At 35.1% G+C, this 19,216-nt stretch overlaps 1 protein-coding gene across 2 annotated transcripts; it reads right to left on the bottom strand.

The window, feature by feature from the left end:
• Positions 1-7,998: 7,998 nt before the first annotated feature.
• Positions 7,999-15,562, bottom strand: LOC101884647 (galanin receptor type 1). 2 transcript variants are annotated; one of them, XR_015502906.1, is made up of 3 exons: positions 14,797-15,299; positions 9,128-10,228; positions 7,999-8,950 (listed from the first exon to the last, which is right to left on the bottom strand). XR_015502906.1 is itself a non-coding variant. In XM_087274314.1 (2 exons), exon 2 carries the CDS (start codon positions 10,207-10,209, stop codon positions 9,193-9,195), a length of 1,017 nt encoding a protein of 338 aa, XP_087130440.1. In that variant the 5' UTR covers positions 10,210-10,228; positions 14,797-15,562; the 3' UTR covers positions 7,999-9,192. The 2 variants fall into 2 exon arrangements, 1 of the variants encoding a protein (XP_087130440.1); XM_087274314.1 differs by having other exon boundaries at positions 7,999-10,228; positions 14,797-15,562.
• Between the last annotated feature and the right edge of the window lie 3,654 nt (positions 15,563-19,216).

The raw sequence follows: 19,216 nt of genomic DNA, 5'->3' as shown, positions 1-19,216 counted from the left end.
AGTTGTTACTTGACTATAAATCACTAAATGACCTAGGACCTCAATAAATTACAGATATGGTCACTGAATACAAACCTAAAAGATCACTCAGATCTTTAGGATCAAGTAAACTAGAAATTCCAAGAGTTCAGTCAAAGCAGGGAGAATCGGCTTTCAGCTACGTCCCCCGCTGCTTTAATCAGCTTCCAGAAATGATCAGATGTGCTCCAACATTAGGCACATTCAAATCAAAACTGAATACAAATCTGTTTAGCTGTGCATCCATCCTTTTCATTCCTTTAAAACTAGTTCTTAACATATTTCAATCTGTTTTAATCATTTTTATTCTCTGTTGTTTGTATTTTCTTATACTTAATTCTTTTATTCCTGTTTGTGTAAAGCACTTTGAATTATTTTATGAAATTATGTATGAAATGTGCTGTATAAATAAACTTGCCTTGCATTACTTATTGTAAATGAGGTTGAAACAACACAATTCTTTAGTTGTTTTGGGATAACTTCATTGTTTCATGTTGAATTCACTTAAATTTGTATAATCGATTAAGTTAACAAACTAAGTTCATCAAATTTAAAATACCGAATTTAAAATATAACCTCATGAAATGCTTGGCTTTAAAGTCATATTTTTTCGAGGACATTACATTAATGTTTTCCCGTGTTTGTATGTGGAAAACTAATATTAAAATCAATAAAAAAAATTCCTCATGACTTCATAATGTATAACTTTTTATATTTTTTAACAAGTAACTTCTCCTTTTACCACAGTAAAGCACAGAGTGTCTTCTTTCCAATATACATAATGTGTGTTTGTAGCTTACTGGAGTCAGGAATTGTTTTAATTTAAAGTTAGCTAGATGTAAATCCCCAAAATTGAGTGCTGGCTAACAGGTTAATCGATTTGTGTTGAGACAACATGGAGGTAAGTTAACATTAGTTTTTCCCACTGTAAAAATAATCTGTAATTTTACAGTTTATTTGCGGCAGCTGGGGTGCCGAAAAAAAAAAAAACTTAAAATAACGGCCATTGAATTACAGAAATATACCATAAAATAACGGATATTAAATTACAAAAATGTCCTTAAAATAAAATTTCTGGTAAATTTTTGCAATTTTTTGTAAACTTATATTAAAACATATATGTTTATATAGTTTTTTTTCCGTGTGGGAGTGTACATCAGAACATTTATCCAGAGAACATTGTTATATTGACAACATGACTAAGTGATTTGTCTAAGTGAGTCTTATCCACACAATGACACAAGGACTTGTCATTCTGATGGCGCTGATACGTTCATTGACACAGAAATTTAGTTTTGGAAGATGAACTTAGAATTTAGAGCAAGAGGTTTTGCAGGTAATCATGGTGTTTTGCTATTTGTATGCAGTGTTTTAACAAATGCACTTACTGTTTTGCAAATTTTAATTCTGATCTGAGAAATGTACAAAAGTGACTGAGAAAAACTGTAATACAGTCATCTAGTCACAAGAAAAGCATGCAAACGGTGACTTGACAGCATGCCCGTTGTTAAAATAAGTCATTTTTACCTGGACAAAAATGGTGGAATCATAGTCATCGTCATAATAAAGCAATTTATATGAAGTTTGTACTGTCAGAAATGTTCTTTAGCAGGTCATAACATTATAAACTCCTGCTTTATAGACGTATCACTTATCTGCACTGTAAAAATGCTGGGTTCCCTTGTCCCAACACAAATCTTAATTGTTTGTACAAATTTAAGTGCATTGAACATAAATCAATGAAGTTCTCCTGCCCAAAAGCTCAAGAATTGAGTTGATTAAGCTTATTTTAAATAAGTACATTGAACAAGTTCCTATTGAAATCAATTATAAGATATATTTCCAATTAACCTGACTGCACTTGGTGACTTAACAAAAACATAGCGTTCATTCTGTGTGCTTGTTCTAGAAATCTCTCATGGCTAAAGGAGTTTTTCTTGAACACAGCCCAAAAAACAAAATCTGACTAGACTTGTTGGTTTGCATTCTCTTACTACTTTAAACTCTGGCCCAGGTAAAAAGTAGCATTTCCTTGACACGCTCTGCCACATTCACTACATGCTTTTATCTCCTTTTTCTCAAAGAGGTCGTTTGATTATTACAAAAAAAAAAACAACAACAACAATGGTGCCTTATAGAGACTACAATACATGTTTATTTGCTCTTGTGTAAATTTGCTCTCTTGTGTAATTAAATAGCAACTGAGTACATTTAGCAATGCTGCTTTCTGTTTGCTCTCTATAATGTATAAGCAGTTTCCTTTCTCTTTTACAATATTTGTTTATAAAGTTGCATTAACTACATCTAAACTCTTAGAGGACACAATTACATGACATTGCATTGTAGCTAAGTGATTTTGATTCAACTCAAACCTATAAGTTTATTTATTTATTTATGTATTTATTTGTTTGTTTTATTAATAAAATAAATCTTATTTAAAAAAGATCACTGATAGACTGATATATACTTTTTAATTTTATTTTTGCTTTAGTCAGAGAGGCTTTACCTTCAGTGCATAGGCTGTCACAAAGCGCCCTCTGTTGGTATTTTTACATCACACACGTCAATGTTAAGAACTTGAACCTGAACATTCAAATATGATCTAAAAAAACGTCAAATTTAAACAGAACTGTTTATTAAACCTCTGAGATTTTAAGGTTTTTTTTATGTTTCATTCATCTGGCTTTGGTGCGTCCGGTTTTTATTGCTCGTATGGTTTAGGAGAACATGGATGTCTTCAATTTTTCCAAAAGTATCCAATCAGTTATCCCTTGTGGGGGCAAAATATCCAATACAATGATGACTGACAAATAAAATTATTAATATTACAATAATTAACGGCTGGCGCAGTGGGTAGCACGATTGCTTCACAGCAAGAAGGTCGCTGGTTCGAGCCTCGGCTGGGTCAGTTCGCATGGGTTTCCTCCGGCTCCGGGTACTCCGGTTTCCTGGTGAAATTAGTAAGCTAAATTGTCCATGGTGAATAAGTGTGTTTGGAAGTTTCCGGGTGATGGGTTGCAGCTGGAAGGGCATCTGCTGCGTAAAACGTATGTTGGATAAGTTGGCAGTTCATTTTGCTGTGGCGACCCCAAATTAGTAAAGGGACTAAGCCGAAAAGAAAATGAATGATGTACATTTATAAATAAAAAACAAACAGCCTGTTATATTTTAGAGGTCCATTTTAACATTGTTTTCCTGATAGTTTGATAACATTCATTAATTTTCTTTTCGGCTTAGTCCCTTTATTAATCAGGGGTCACCACAGCAGAATGAACCGCCAACTTATCCAGCATATGTTTTACTCAGCGAATGCCCTTCCAGCTTCAACCCATCAATGGGAAACATTCATATACACTATGGACAATTTAGCTACCCAATTCACCTATAGCACGTGTCTCTGGACTTTGGGGGAAACCAGAGCACCTGGAGGAAACCCACGTGAACACGGGGAGACCATGCAAACTCCAGCCAGGGCTCGAACCAGCGACTCTCTTGCTGTGAGGCGATTGTGCTACCCATTGCGCCACTGTGACGCCAAGTTGTTAACATGTTTAAAATTCAAACAAGTTATTTCAACTAATGCATTACATTAAACTGACATAAAACATGAACATAAAACATGAAGTCAATGCTTTGAAATTACTTACCAAGGTCCTGAAAGCAGCTTGGGTTTACTTGATGATCTGTTTTGATGATCCAAATGAATGAATGAATAAATAAATGAATGATAATCCATGTGAGGATTAAAAATCTATATATAAAAATCTATATATAAATATACAGTTGATGTCCAAATTATTAGCCCCTCAGAATTATTAGCCCCTGTTTTTTTCCCCCAATTTCTGTTTAACGGAGAGAAGTTTTTTTTTCAACATATTTCTTAACATAATAGTTTTAATAACTCGTTTCTAATAACTGATTTATTTTATCCTTGCCATGATGACAGTACTTAATATTTGACTAGATATTTTTCAAGACACTTCTATACAGCAGATAAGGGTAATTATATATGTGTATATGTATGTATATATATATATATATATATATATATATATATATATATATATATATATATATATATATATATATATATATATATATATATATATATATATATATATATATATATATATATATATATATGTATGTATGTATGTATATATGTATGTATGTATGTATGTGTGTGTGTGTGTGTGTGTGTGTGTGTGTTTGTAATATATATATATATATATATATATATATATATATATATATATATATATATATATATATATATATATATATATATATATATATATATATATATGTATACACACATACACACATACATACATATATATATATATATATATATATATATATATATATATATATATATATATATATATATATATATATATATATATATATATATATATATATATATATATATATATATATATATATATAGCTTAAAGGGGCTAATAATTTTGACCTTAAAATGGCTTTTAAAAAATTAAAAACTGCTTTCATTCTAGCCAAAATAAAAGAAATAATACTTTCTCCAGAAGAAAAAATATTATCAGACATACTGTGAACATCATTTGAAAAATATTTTAAAAAAGAAAAACTAAATCAAAAGGGGGCTAATAATTCTGACTTCAACTATATATTCAAAATACATGTCAAATTGTATTCATCATTTACATCTGACAGTCAGATATTTGTCAGGCAATTTAAATTTCAGTGCTTTGATCATAAAACTAAGAATTTATAAAGCAGCTTTTAAGATATAATATTAAAGATAAACTCATATAGTAGTCTACAATTAAATTATCATGATAAACTATCAGAACTACAGGTTACTTTTTTTGTCAAAAACAAAACATCTAAATTAAAAAAAAAATTGTTTTGGTAAAATGTACTTGCCTCTAAACAACTTGCCTCTGGGTTTTCACCCACCATATTAGCAAAAAACCCTGATGCAACAAATGCCAAACATGATTTTGTCACATTTAATATAGGCTCGAGCTAGATTTACATATAAGATCTATAAGCATCCATACAATTTCAACTAATTGAATTAAAATATAGGCTAAACTTGTTGTTGTTGACTCTGATAAAGAAATATATTATGTTTTACTAACCATAAGTTTTTCTGTAGGCGATGCAGTGGCACCTCACAGCAAGAAGGTCGCTGGTTCGAGGCTCGGCTGGGTCAGTTGGCGTTTCTGTGTGGAGTTTGCATGTTCTCCCTGCGTTCGCATGGGTTTCCTCTGGGTGCTCCTGTTTCCCCCACAGTCCAAAGACATGCAGTACAGGTGAATTGGGTAAGCTAAACTGTCTGTAGTGTATGAGTGTTAATGAGTGTGTGTGGATGTTTCCCAGAGATGGGTTGCGGCTGGAAGGGCATCCACTGCATAAAAATGTGCAGGATTAGTTGGTGGTTCATTCCGCTGTGGCAACACCGGATTAATAAAGGGACTAAGCCGGGAAAAAAAAATGAATGAATGAATTATTATTTTTTTTCAGTAAAAATATTAATTCATTCATTTTCCTTCCGCTTAGTCTCTTTATTCACAGGGGTCACCACATCAGAATGAACCACCAACTAATCCAGCATATGTTTTACAAAGTGGATGCCCTTCACTATGCAGACACCCATACACACTCATTCACACACACACACTACAGCCAATTTAGTTCATTCAATTCACCTATAGCGCATGTGTTTAGCTCAGGGGTGTCAAACTCATTTCCTGGAGGGCCGAAGCCCTGCACAGTTTAGTTCCAACCCTGCTCCAACACACTTACCTGTAGGTTTCAAACAAGCCTGAAGGACTCAATTAGTTTGATCAGGTGTGTTTAATTAGGGTTGGAACTAAACTGTGCAGAGCTGCAGCCCTGTTTGACACCTGTGGTTTAGACCAGGGGTTCCCAAACTTTTCAGCCCGCGACCCCAAAATAACAATGCCAGTGACTCACAACCCCCCATATCCTCTGAGGTGGTTATAAATACAGAAACCTTGCATGCAATGACGCAGACACACCAATTAAATTTGTGTCAGTGCTTTAAATGTGCCAGAAAGTATAACCTGATTTTATAAAATCAAAATGCATCTGACGCTATTGCTGCCTTTAATATAATGTAATTACCCCAGGGGTCGCAATCCAATAGAACTTGTAACTATAAGCTACTATAGTAACTATATAGTATATAGTAACTATAAACGACTATTTTTATTTTCAGTATAGTTATGAATAAAATATGTTAATTCTTATGGTTTAATAAAAATAAATCGATTTTTGGAAATCACCAGGCGACCCCCCTTCATTGCCCCGCGACCCCTCGGGGGGTCCCGACCCCCACTTTGAGAACCACTGGTTTAGACTGTGGGGAAAACCTGAGCACCCGGAGGAAACCCATGTGAACACGTGGAGAACATGCAAACTCCAAACAGAACTGACCCAGCGACCTTCTTGCTGTGAGGCGACAGTGCTAACCACAGAGCCACCGTGTCGCCTCTGTTCATATATTGCCTAGTTAACTACATTCGACACAAATCATTTAATATTTGCCAAAGTAATATTTGCTTAATGATATAAACTACAATGAGTTACTCAAACTGTATTTGTCTTTTATAGCCCAAAGGCCTTTTCTCGATCTCATTTACTAGCAGTAAATATTTGAGAAAAGGGGAAGCGTGGAGGTAAATATCCACCAGATCATTTTTTGTTTACACAGGATGCGTTGTACTGTATTCTGCTGTGCTAATTTTAGCTGTTGTATAAACTGCTGCCCTGCGTCTTGCACATGTGTATTAACACTCCACACCAATTAAAAATAGTTTCACGTGCTCAGTGAGTGTCTTGCTTTACGTGTTCCTCTGCTTTACCTTAACCGCAAGAAAAGTTGATAAGACATGAGGACATCGATGTGTGGTGTGTACTTGCAAATGTACAGTAATGCACCGGGCCGGGTCATTCCAATTCAGTTTCTAATGACACTATCACGTCTTTTTTTGAGAAAACAGCTGCTTTAGAACTTCAAATGTTCAACAACCCTAACAGTATTATATGTCTTAACAATAAAAATTAAAAAAAAAAAAACATACTAAGACGAGGATCAAACCCGGGTCAGCGGCGTCACATTCTTTTGTGCTAAGCAAGCGGCAACCTCCCGCTCTCCCTCAGGAAGCCAATACGGAAGTAACTAAAACTGCAATTCATCTGAAATTCCGCTAGTCGTGGCCGCTCCTGGCTCCAAAACAGAGCAAATTTCAATTGAGCCCACTGTTAGAATGGCCAACTTTACAGCAGAAAAAAAGGTGTTTACAGCATGGTACAAAAAAGGTTTTGGTTAATACAGCTAATATTACCCTTCCTGACAACTGTGAGGGGGTGAATTTTTTTATAACTCATCCGTTTCCTTTATATTAAGTTATATTAAGTTTGCATAATTAAGGGCGTGGTCACTTGAGTGACAGCTAGGTCTCGTTGGTCGCCGTCACGTCACCTCAGCTGAATCCTGCAGATTAGCCACTGAACTCGGCATATTTATCGTATTTCTGTGTTGTTTTATGTGGCTTTACACAGTCGACTGCCTTTTGGACTTGTTTCCTACAATTATTTGATGGAATGTCATGCTGAGTGCACTTAATTGTGCTCACAAACCGTTCACGTGGCCTCCGTTTCCCATGTGAGTAAAGTTATATACTTATATACCATCTCTATACATGCATTTGTTTTATTTAAGATCATTTATCGTTTATATTTATATTTAGAGCTGTAATGCACTCCAGAATCTGTCAGATTGATTAGCTGTAGGCTCTAGAACCGTCATCTGAAGTGTTGTCATACAGTGTTATGCTGGATTTCATCAATAGTCCTGCATTTATTAACACAGACTATATCTGAAGTGTTTGGATGTAATTCGCGTTTTCCTCCTGTTGAGAAACATCATAAGAACAATGTTTAGTGGCTTAATGTATTACAGCAGTGTTTTTAAAAGACTAAACACTTTATTGATATAGTATACAACAAAGCACAAGTGGTCAGAATACAAACGAGTCACAAGTGATAAAATATTAAGCGTTCTCCCAAAGTAAACCAGGTGTCTGAACCAGGTCCAAGCTAAATGCAGCATGCGTCTGTAGCTCCGCTCACTCTCCGCCTCTTTGCCCATGTTTGGTATCCCCCCGTGGGTGTGATGACGCGCGAACAAAATGGCGACGGTTGGCCACGCCTACTTGTGCGCTCTTTAGAAACCTATGGGTGATGTCACGGATACTACGTCCATATATTTTACAGTCTATGGTGCTAACCGCTGGACCACAACAGCTGAATATTGAAAGGTGACTCATCTGAGTTATATCATCATTAACCTGCAGGCTGGTTGTATATAAAAAGAGTAGAGCTGCAGTAAAATAATGAATAAGAAGAATGTGGTCAAGTAAATAAATAAATTAATTTAAAAAGTGTGAGATTCTGGAGCTAGGGACACCGGCCCTCGCGGCCAAAAAACGGACCGGCCCACCGGGAATTCTCCCGGTCCTCCCGATTAGCCAATCCGGGCCTGGTAATGCACATGAAATACTTGATTCAAATGATAAGATTTTGAGATGGATTATTATAGAGTGTAAGTCAAAGGCTACCACGTGGCTCTTTGAGAGTAAAAAAGTCTAATAAAGCAAAATGAACTAACTTGAAGATCTTTAGCAAATGGATCTCATTTCAAGAAAATTAAAGAATGAATGAAAACACTAAGTCCAATTTAGCTTAATTTACCTATAGCACATGTCTTTGGACTGTGGGGAGCACCCAGAGAAAATCCATGTAAACCCTGGGAAAACATGCAAACTCCACACAGAAATGCCAACTGACCCAGCCGGGGCTTGAACCAGCGACCTTCTTGCCGTAAGGCTATCCACTGCGCCACCGTGACGGCCCGTATCTGTAGATTTTAATATACAAATGACATAATACACACATCAATGACAGTGAGTCCAAGCCATTGGTCACTGTAGCATCACTCATAGAAATATTCTCCATATTTGTTTACAAATAAATACTGATTGTTAACAATTGCATTTATGTACCGTGTGTAAACAACTTATTTTATGGACTTCACCATGTCATTTACTCTTGAGCACTCAAAGGTTAATTCAGGAAGTCTGTAGTCTGTATATAGGGCTCCTATATGGAGAGTCTGTTTCCACAGCCCCCTTTAAAAAGATCCATTAGTTCCTTTCTGAATTTCTCTGACATGAAAACATAGAGAATGGGATTGGCCACAGTTGAAGACGTGGCCATGATGCGAGCAAATGTGGCAAACGGTCCTAACTGAGATAAAGGACCAGTCGCTTTGTCACTCTCAGCCATCTGAGCAAACATCAACCCATATGACGGCAGCCAACACACTGTAAACGCCAGCACTAACAGAGCAGACGTTTGGGTCACGTGCACATGGTAGTGCTCCAGTCGGTCAGTGGTTTGAGTTGTGCGACTCCGTCTAGTGATCTTCAAGAAGTGATATATCTTGGCGTAAGCTATTACGATGATCCCAAGTGGAAATGCAAAAGCCAGTAGGAAGTGGCACACGCCGTAAGCCAACTGGCCTGAGTCCGAAAGGAAATTAAAGCATGCCAAGTCCTCGCGAGATTCACGGTCGTCCACTCCTGAAATCAGCGTCCTCCAAGCAAATTGAGGCGATGCCAAGATAATGGCTGGTATCCACAGTACACCAGCGATCACTTTCATACGGCCCTCTCTACGCCATCGGTACGCTTTTGACTGATGAACCACAATAACGTATCGAGCGAAGGCCAAAGCGGACAAAGTAAAGGCGCTTGCAGCCGTACACATGGCACTAAGGAAGCTCACAGACTTGCACATGAAGCTTCCAAATGGCCAGTGACGGGTTGCAATGGCAACCGTGTGATAAGGGAGACAGCAAAGCAGGAGAAGATCCGCCACACTTAAAGACAGAAGAAGAACATCCGTCCCGTTTGCATTGGTTTGTTGGAGTCCTCCTGTCCGTCCTCCGCTGGGCTGTCCATGTCCTTTGCGCATCATTCTACTGATGACAATGAGAACTAAGACGTGTCCGATTACTCCAGTCACCAGGATGAAGCTGTCGAATATGGGAACCAACACTCGCTCAACATCACTCAGTCCAGGACTGGAACTGTTTGACTCGGACATGTTAACCATGGTGGAGTGTCCAAGAATCCTGTGTAATATTGAATAGGATTAGTTCTTTAATCCAACACTGTTACCAACTTTGGTAAATGACACAGTATTTAACTGTATTATGAACTGTATTTGACAGTTATGTGGTATGTTACTGTATTTTAAAGTTGCATTGTGAAAACTACACTGTAAAACCCGAAAAGTTAATGTAACTAAAACCATTTGATGAAAACCGATTGCAACAAATTTGAAGCTTTAAACAAATTTTAAATTTTAAACAAAATTTAAGTTCAAAAACTAATCCTAAAGAGAACTGTGAACTTAATCCATTTGAGTAAATAAAGCAATTTGAGCACAGTAAAACCCAATAAATGAATATAACTCAAACCAACTGAGTGCTGTAAAACCCTATAAATTCAGGCAACTCAAACCATTTGAGGAAACCGATTGCAACAAACCATTTGAGTTTAAAAAACTATCTACCGTTTTTTTTAAACTATCAAGGCTTTTTATCTATCTAAAAACTATCTATCTAAATCTACAGTATATTAGTACTGTGAACTTGCTCCATTTAAGTTGAAGTAATGAGGTATTTAATTAACCTATTACCTTCAACACTGAGTTCAAAACTCTTTTTACAGTTTTTCCAATTGTTTACACTCAAATACTTGTACTTCAGACACAATGACTACAACATGTAACTGATGCACCAACCCCCTGAACCAATTCTGCTAAACTACAAGCACAATTCCTGCTTTACACTCAAATTGCAGGTTTAAAACACACTTTTTTTTCAAAACACAACACAATTCTCTGCATTTTGCACAATTTTCATGCAGAAAACCTTTTGTTTTTACAAGGAACACACTGTCATTCACATTTGTAAAGTCAGTTGTCCTACTTTGCATACTAACTCATCACATGAGTAAACACCTTTCACACAGAATTGCAATTTAGAAATCAGAGCTCATCTGGTTCACAAATAGTTTACTGCCCACCCATGTTTTTAGTTGTTTATCTCCCTCCATATTATGCATTCCTCAAACCTATTGAGGAATTGTTTTTCTGCCTGGAGATGGAATGACCGAAATCTGCACACGCGCACACGTATACCCCTTCTCCAAGCTATAGCAGTTGATGCTTTTCGTGGCTGGATTCGCCTTGCAAAGTGACGTTTCCCCCACTGCTTGGCCAGACCAAAACAGAAAAGCAGATGGAGTATAGCTGTTTTTTATTTGTATTTTTTATTTTATTTTTTTACTGTGACTGTATTCAGTAAATACTAATAATTGCTGTTCTGTTGATGGTTTATGTAGATCACGATATCTGCAACTTTGTGTTGGTTGGGATGAACACTGTGTACACTGTATTTGTAGGGAAAATACAGTAAAATATATAAAACTGTAAATGAGTAGAATTAACTATCAGTAAATTTTGAGTATACTTCACAGCAAATTTCTGGAGTTGAAAAATTAGGAGTTAGGAAAAAAGTGTGAAAGAGTTCAATTTTCGGAGTTTATTTTAAAACTCTTACGAAATTTTGTGATGTGGGATACACCCTGCTGTGCTGTATTTTGGAGTTCATTTGTTGGTGTTCAGAACGTGCTTTAAGTTCATATTTGGAGTTACATTTTTAGACAGTCCGCCATTACACAACCCTGCTGAGCAGCACAAGAGAACTGGAGTTGTGTTCGTTGTGAGGTAGGTAAAAGTGCGTTGTTATACAATTCTAAAAGCTTTTTCGAAATGTTGGATATTTTGTGACAGAAATGTGTTTTGCTGTAGCTGTTTTGTTTTGTACTGTGACGCTAGTGACTGCTTGTGGCAAACTTAGCATCTAACATAAGTTAGCTTTTTGCAATGTGTCTGTTTTGTGGAGTATTTAAAAAAATGTTGAGAAAGTGAACAAGCTAACACTAGCTAATCATCTTTCCTTTCCCTGTTTCTGAAAATGTGTGTTCTGCTTGTCAAAAAGAAGCGCTACATGATCAGATGAAAAAACCTGCTGTTCACTTTTTAAATAGGCTAACTTACACAACGAGGAAGCGTTAATATCTTTTATCCAGCAACACAGCTTTATGTCTCTGTGATTTAATACGTGTAATATTGCTCTTGGAATGTTTTGAATTGTAACATGATTTATTCGTGACCGTGAGATGCTGTTTTCAACTATGTATTACATTTTCAATCACACTAACATTAGTTGTTAAATACCTCTAAGAAGTGTTACATTTTAACATTGGTAAGGAGTTCATATCATACTCAAATGTACTCTCTGTAAGATTACAATTTTAACTCCAGAAAGTGTTAAAACTCTAAAAGCAGTGAGATTTTAACTCTGTAGGGGAGTAAATTTGATGGCCACGCATGTACACTCAGATTGAATTGATTTTTAAATTCCAGGGAGTTTATTCCAAAGACCAGAATATGCTCTGTAGTTTTCAATTACATGTACACACAGACATCCCCTACACACTATATAACCAGTGCTTAATTTGTAAATAAATAATTCCCAGAACATCCACCACTCAAAGTTTTCCCACAACAGACGTCCTTAAAAGAGCATCACATTTCTGAACGGTCTTTGATTATTTTGTGCCATATATCGTTATAGGTCAGTCAAGGATAATAAAAACATGTAGCTACAAACATAAATCATATAAACAATCACTATTCAGTTCACTTTACTAAAAAAATATAATAATTACATTACTCACTAAGTCAAATCTTTAAGAAGAACCCACAGTTACCTCTTCTGTCATATTTACTGGTTGACTTGAGATTGCTTTGCTTCTGTCTCCCGCTATCCTGATCCATGTGCAGTTTCATCTCCTCAAGATCTCTTTTGATCAGGCTCATTGTCAGATTTGGTCACACTTTATTTTGATGATCGGTTTGTTGATTTTAGTTACATTGCATCTACATGCCAATTAATTCTCATTAGATTAGTAGACTGTTAGGTTGGGGTTAGAGTTAGTATAAGTTGACATGTACTTGCAAAGTTTCTTAAAGTCAGTTAAATGTCTGTTGAAGAAGCAGTATCAACAGATATTAAGCAGACAGTCTACTAATACTCAAATAGACCATAATAATAAAGTGTTACCTCAGATTTACTGGTGGTTTTAATAAATGAAAACATGCTTGCCTTTTTTAATTTTTAAAATCACTGAGAGTGATTCACCAGGGGCCCCCAGTAACCCCTGCAGGGGCCCCCCGCATTTTGCGCTACGCCACTGACTATGCCATTATTTATTTTCATTGCTCACTGCCCGCGAAACAATCACCAACCAATGAGAGTGATTGTAAAGATAAGAAAGCAGATTGGTTGAAAATATTGTTGAGGGCCAATAGTGAAACGTAACTTTGCTTTAACTTTCGCATGGTGACTACCATCAATCCACACTTGCACTCATTCACATTTTCTCTCTCTCTTTCTCTCACACACACGAATGCACGCACGCACACACTCACACTCACACACGCACACGCACACACACACACACACACACACACACACACACACACACACACACACACACACACACACAAACACATATGTAGGTATTCACAATTTTGATTGTGAATCAAAGATTGCACAAGTTAATGCCGGATCCATCAAAATAAATAGCAAAATGCAAAGCACGAATATCTGACATTTTCTAAAACAGGATCCAGCAAGATCTGGCTAAATTTAAGCACTGTATATAACTACAGGTTAACTATGTTTATATATAATAAAACTAACTGTTAAAAGCTATTATTTACTAGTTGATTAGTTAAAGTTATTAGTAAATAATGAAGTATGATAACTAATAATCTTAGCTTTTCTGATTTTGATTGTACTGTAATGCAATTATGTGCACCTTTAAAAAGCGCTATACAAATAAACTTAAATTGAATTTTACATAAAGATAAACAATACTGTAAATACATATACAGCAATACTTAATTCATCTTAATTTCTATCGTGTACAATTTACAATACAATTTACACCGTAGATTGTGCCAAAGCAGCTTAACATAGAAGTTCTAGTCAAAAACTTAAAACTGTGTCAGTCCAGTTTTCAGAGTTGAAGTTCAGTTTAGTTCAGTTCAGCATGCTTTAATTTTTACTGCTGTAAGTCCAAACACTGAAGAGCAAATCCAATGAAGATAAATGGTGGTGTAAATACAGTATTTATACTGTAACTGATTTACTGTTGATTTTACAGAACATTGTTAACAGTATTATATTTATGTATCTCCACAGGAGGTTTTAGAATTTTTAGATGGATGCTTTGAATTGAAACAAATTGTTCTTTCAGTAATATTAATTAAAAAATGTCTTTAATGTTCTCAACATCTTAGCTCACAAACTTTATTTAGACGTCATTTGTAGATTGTTTGTGAATGTTTATAATGCTTTAGGTTTTGTTTTTTCAGAGAACTTTTAAAAGCACTGTAACTTTTTCAGTAGGTTTGCAATATGATAGAATGGACTGTTCTTTTAATATCCATACGAGCAAGAAAAAACTGGATAAGGGAAAGGTTATACAATTTTCATAACGTAATGGTAATGATAGCAAAGCATTCTTAGAAACGAAATGGTTCTTTTAGCAGCATACTCACTTGAAATTTTCACCCTTACAGCAAAAACATTTGAGATTTTTTCTCAGACTTTACAAAAGTGTGCAAACTATTTTTTTCAGCAATCCTTATTTTGGTTATAGACCGTATATCCTTATGCATTCTTGTAGAACAGTGTGACGCCCAGCGTTGATCATACTGTACAGCAGTCTTGATGAAAGGCTCTGGAATGCATCATAAGTTAATGATTGCAGCAGACCTAAAAGCCACGAAATCCTGCTGTTGGTTTGCAGCGGTTTTCTCTGGGTAAAGCAAAATATTCCTTGATGACATTGTTTAATCGTCTTTCCACAGATATCTCTATATCGTCTATGACAGATTTGAGGCAAAAACTCTTGCAGTTGTACTCAGAAGATTGAAGATTCGTTCAACGGTTTTGCTGAATTCTTCAGATAACTGGAAGATGATTTGAATAAATTCAGCATCGGTGAGCTCAGTAATCCAGAGCGTCAATCTGCTGCCATTATTCAAAAGATCTGGAGTGCGAAGCTCTGCTTCAAATGCAAACTTCAACAGCCGGATAAAGGCAAGTCAATGTCCTTTGACCTGACAGCAGTGACGCAGCTCCTATAAACACAGAGCTCTGTTTAACCACTCATTTAGTCAATAGAGAAAACCTTCAACTCCTCTCAGTAGTTTCTTTCTATCCCAGGCTGTTTTAACCTGGAATCTGATTGCCTTGCAATTTAAAAAAAATACATTTGTAGTGTCCAAAAATTTTTATTCTGCCATTATTTTACTTACTCCCATGTCATTTTATACTTTGCCATCTATGAAGCACAAAGGAGCTATACAGGGTGCGCCATTTAGATACACCTTAATAAAGCGGGAATGGTTGGTGATATTAATGTTCTGTTTGTGGTAAATTAGTATATGTGAGGGGGCTGGTAAATAACTCGTGAAAGAAGAAATTTACGTTAAAACCTAGCACTCTATTGCCTTTTTTTTTTTTTTTTGGTGAAATTCCCAATAAGTTTATTAAGATGTATCCATATAAATGGCCCACCCTTTAGTTTGAACAGTTTTTGGTTATATAATAACAATTAAAGGGGTTCAGAACGCTTTTTATGACCAAAATAAACAGACATTTAAACAAATATCTTCTTGTGTTCTGCAAAATAATAATAATAATAATAAATGAATGAATGAATGAATAATAATAATAATAATAATAATAATAATAATAAATGAATGAATAATAATAATAATAATAATAATAAATGGTTTGGGGTGAAGCAGTGGCGCAGTAGGTAGTGTTGTTGCCTCACAGCAAGAAGGTCGCTGGGTCGCTGGTTCGAGCCTCGGCTCAGTTGGCATTTCTGTGTGGAGTTTGCATGTTCTCCCTGCGTTCGCGTGCATGGTTTCCTCCGGGTGCTCTGGTTTCCCTCACAGTTTAAAGACATGCGGTACAGGTGAATTGGGTAGGCTAAATTGTCCGTAGTGTATAAGTGTGTGTGATGAATAAGTTGGCGGTTCATTCCGTTGTGGTGACCCCGGATTAATAAAGGGACTAAGCCGACAAGAAAATGAATGAATGAATAAATGGTTTGGAATTAAATGAGGGTGAATAACTAACAGTGTAAAAAGTTATAAGTTCACCTTACTTAAATGAACTCTGTGCTTATACATTTTAGGTAAAGTCAACAGTTCTATGTTATTATGGGTTTACTCACTTTTTTAAGTAAAGCACAAATCCCTTTTTACAGTGAATGAACACTGTAAAAAAATTCAGATTTTCAAAACGTTACTGAATTTTTCACAGTAAATTACATTGGTATCATATTACAGGATTTAACTGTAAATATTCACAGTAACATGCGGTATTCAGAATTTTATTGTGAAATTATCAAATTAGCATGATTTCAGCAAATTACTGTACAAAGGGCTATATATTTTGCATTTTAGTTACAGGAATTCAAACTCTTTTTTATTTTATTCAACATAGATATTAAATTAACATTTATGTTAGTGTTGGCAATTGTTTGATATTTATAAATAACACAATGTTATTGCAGACCCAAAAACTATTTGGTTACATCTTCAAAAATAACTCATCCTGTTTTGAAATGACATGAATCTCATTGTAAATTTTCATTTTTGGGTGCACTGCATCTTTATTTCATTTTATAAGGTTAACATGGAAATATGAAATAATTTTTTAATGAACATAACTTTGTACTTAGCCAAAAACATCATACACTGGAACAAAAGTAATTGATTTATAAAACCAAACACTGTTAAAGACCCAAAATGATTTCAAAGTCAGGGTAAATGTCAGAATGACTAGCTGAGAAAAGCCTGCTTCACCATAAAATATAGTTAATTCTACAAGATAATACTGTGAAATCACAGTAATGGACTTTATTATCTACTGTAAAGCTACACTATATGGCTGTAATTTCACAGAAATTGAATATAACAAAATTAAAAATAATAAAAATATAATATAATAAAAATAAGAATATAATAAAAATACAGTAAATATGAACTAGCTCACAGTAATTAGTTGTGAACTTACATACAGTATTTTACTGTGAAAGTAATGCAATTATTAGCCAGTAATTTACAGTGAATTTAAGCTCAATTTCTTTACAGTGCATACTTTACTTTTTGGTTAATCATTCCTCTAATAACTACTGAAAACATGAGTTACATAAGCTTGAATTTATGTCAGGTTCCTTTAGGGTGTTACAGAAAGTCATAAACTTACGTGATCTGAAAGTATAAACGACATGGGCAAAGGGCAAAACAAACAGATAAAGTGACCCATGGGTAATTTAGATTGTCTGAGTACCTGCTGACTCATAAATACCCTCATTATTATCTCCTTGAGGACTTAGCTTAATCCAATGAATCACCATGACTTGGTTTATGACAAAGCTTGCTCGATGTTGAAGCATGTTGTCCATTTGCCTGTTCTAGTCAGCACACGTCTGATGAAGGGAAGATGATTGATCAACAAAACAGTTTGTATATTGACTAAAACCTTAAATTAGTTTCCCCAATTCACTGGTGTTTTTGCATGTGTTTACATTTTCAAATAGCAATTTGGGACTTTTATTATGGGTTTTGATATATTATCTGGACTGGTCAGGTTTGGGTATCAAAAAAGGGTAATAAGATGCCAGTATTTTTTTATTTCTATGTTTACTTATATACAGTGGGGGAAATAAGTATTGAATATGTCATGTTTTTATTTTCTTTATTTTTTTATTTTAAAATTCATCTAAAGAAGTTGTTGATTTGAACCAGATTTTGGTAAAAACCCAAACAATTTCAAGCATAAAAATAAAATAAAAAAATCTGCAGTAATTAGTAATGTGTAATAATGAAATGACACAAGCAGAGAGTGCTGAAACTTATTTAACACTTATTATAAAAGGCTTTTTTGGTAATGACTATTTAAGGACGCCTCTCATATAGAATGAAGTCACATGCATTGTTCAGGTGTGAGTTTTTCACAGACTTCAACAAAGTGTACAAATTTGGATGGTTCTGTGTGTATCCTCTATTAAATCTGATCTTTATTGTGTATTCTCTATTGGATTTAAGTCAGGTGATTGGCTGGGCCAATCTACAGCTTGATTTTCTTTCTCTGAAAGCATTTGAGAACTTTCTTGCCTGTGTTTTTGCTGAAATGTCCACTCTGGTTTTATCTTCATCCTCTTGCTAATGTAGATGTTGGACTGAAGCAGCGAATATTATATTTCCACAGAGGAAGGACAGAAAGTTGCTGAAGAACTACTGAGCGATGTCAGCTGCTGTCTGGGCTTTTACTGCTTTTTAACACCTCCCTTTCTGTTAAAATGCTAATTAATATTGTTTAGTTTGCACATATGGACTTTGTTGGTTGCTAATCAACATCTGGTGAAAATTTCAGGTCAACAGCACTTTTAGAAATGTGTTTTCTGAGAAAAATGGTGACGTGTTCAATACTAATTTCCCTTGCTGTATATGATTTGTTCTAAACAGTTTTGAACAACTAAAATATCAATAAAAGTCACTCTTCTAATGTTGAATTACATTTTCAACATCAAAAGTTTAGGAGCAAAGATCAAAATCCAATAATGCAATTTTGAAAATGCAATTAAATCTTAAACATCCTAAACATGCAACTGTTAATCAGCTGATTATTTTTACAGTGTTGATAGATTCCTTTAAGGGTTTTATCAATAAAACTTGTCTGATTTTTGCAACACAGACTCATTCTGAAAACGTAACCCTATACGGCAGAAGTACTTATGGTTGCATTTTGGCTTTATAAAACGAACACTACGGACCGGTATGATGTCGTTCCTTTTCATGCTTACTAGCTGACCAAAACAAAATCAAGACAAAAGACAAGAAGCCAAAAAATGAGAATAAACAAGCAAATAACAGGGTGAGAATGTGGTCAAATCTG

The sequence above is a fragment of the Danio rerio genome, chromosome 11 (genome assembly GCF_052040795.2).
Source record: "Danio rerio strain M-AB ecotype USA chromosome 11, GRCz13ab, whole genome shotgun sequence".
NCBI lineage: Eukaryota > Metazoa > Chordata > Actinopteri > Cypriniformes > Danionidae > Danio > Danio rerio.
The sequence above is the reverse complement of the archived record's forward strand: the minus strand, read 5'-3'. Positions and strand labels throughout refer to the sequence as shown.

Bases quoted from the DNA above. Each gene is read 5' to 3' on its own strand.
- LOC101884647 (XM_087274314.1), bottom strand. From the start codon at position 10,209: ATGGTTAACATGTCCGAGTCAAACAGTTCCAGTCCTGGACTGAGTGAT.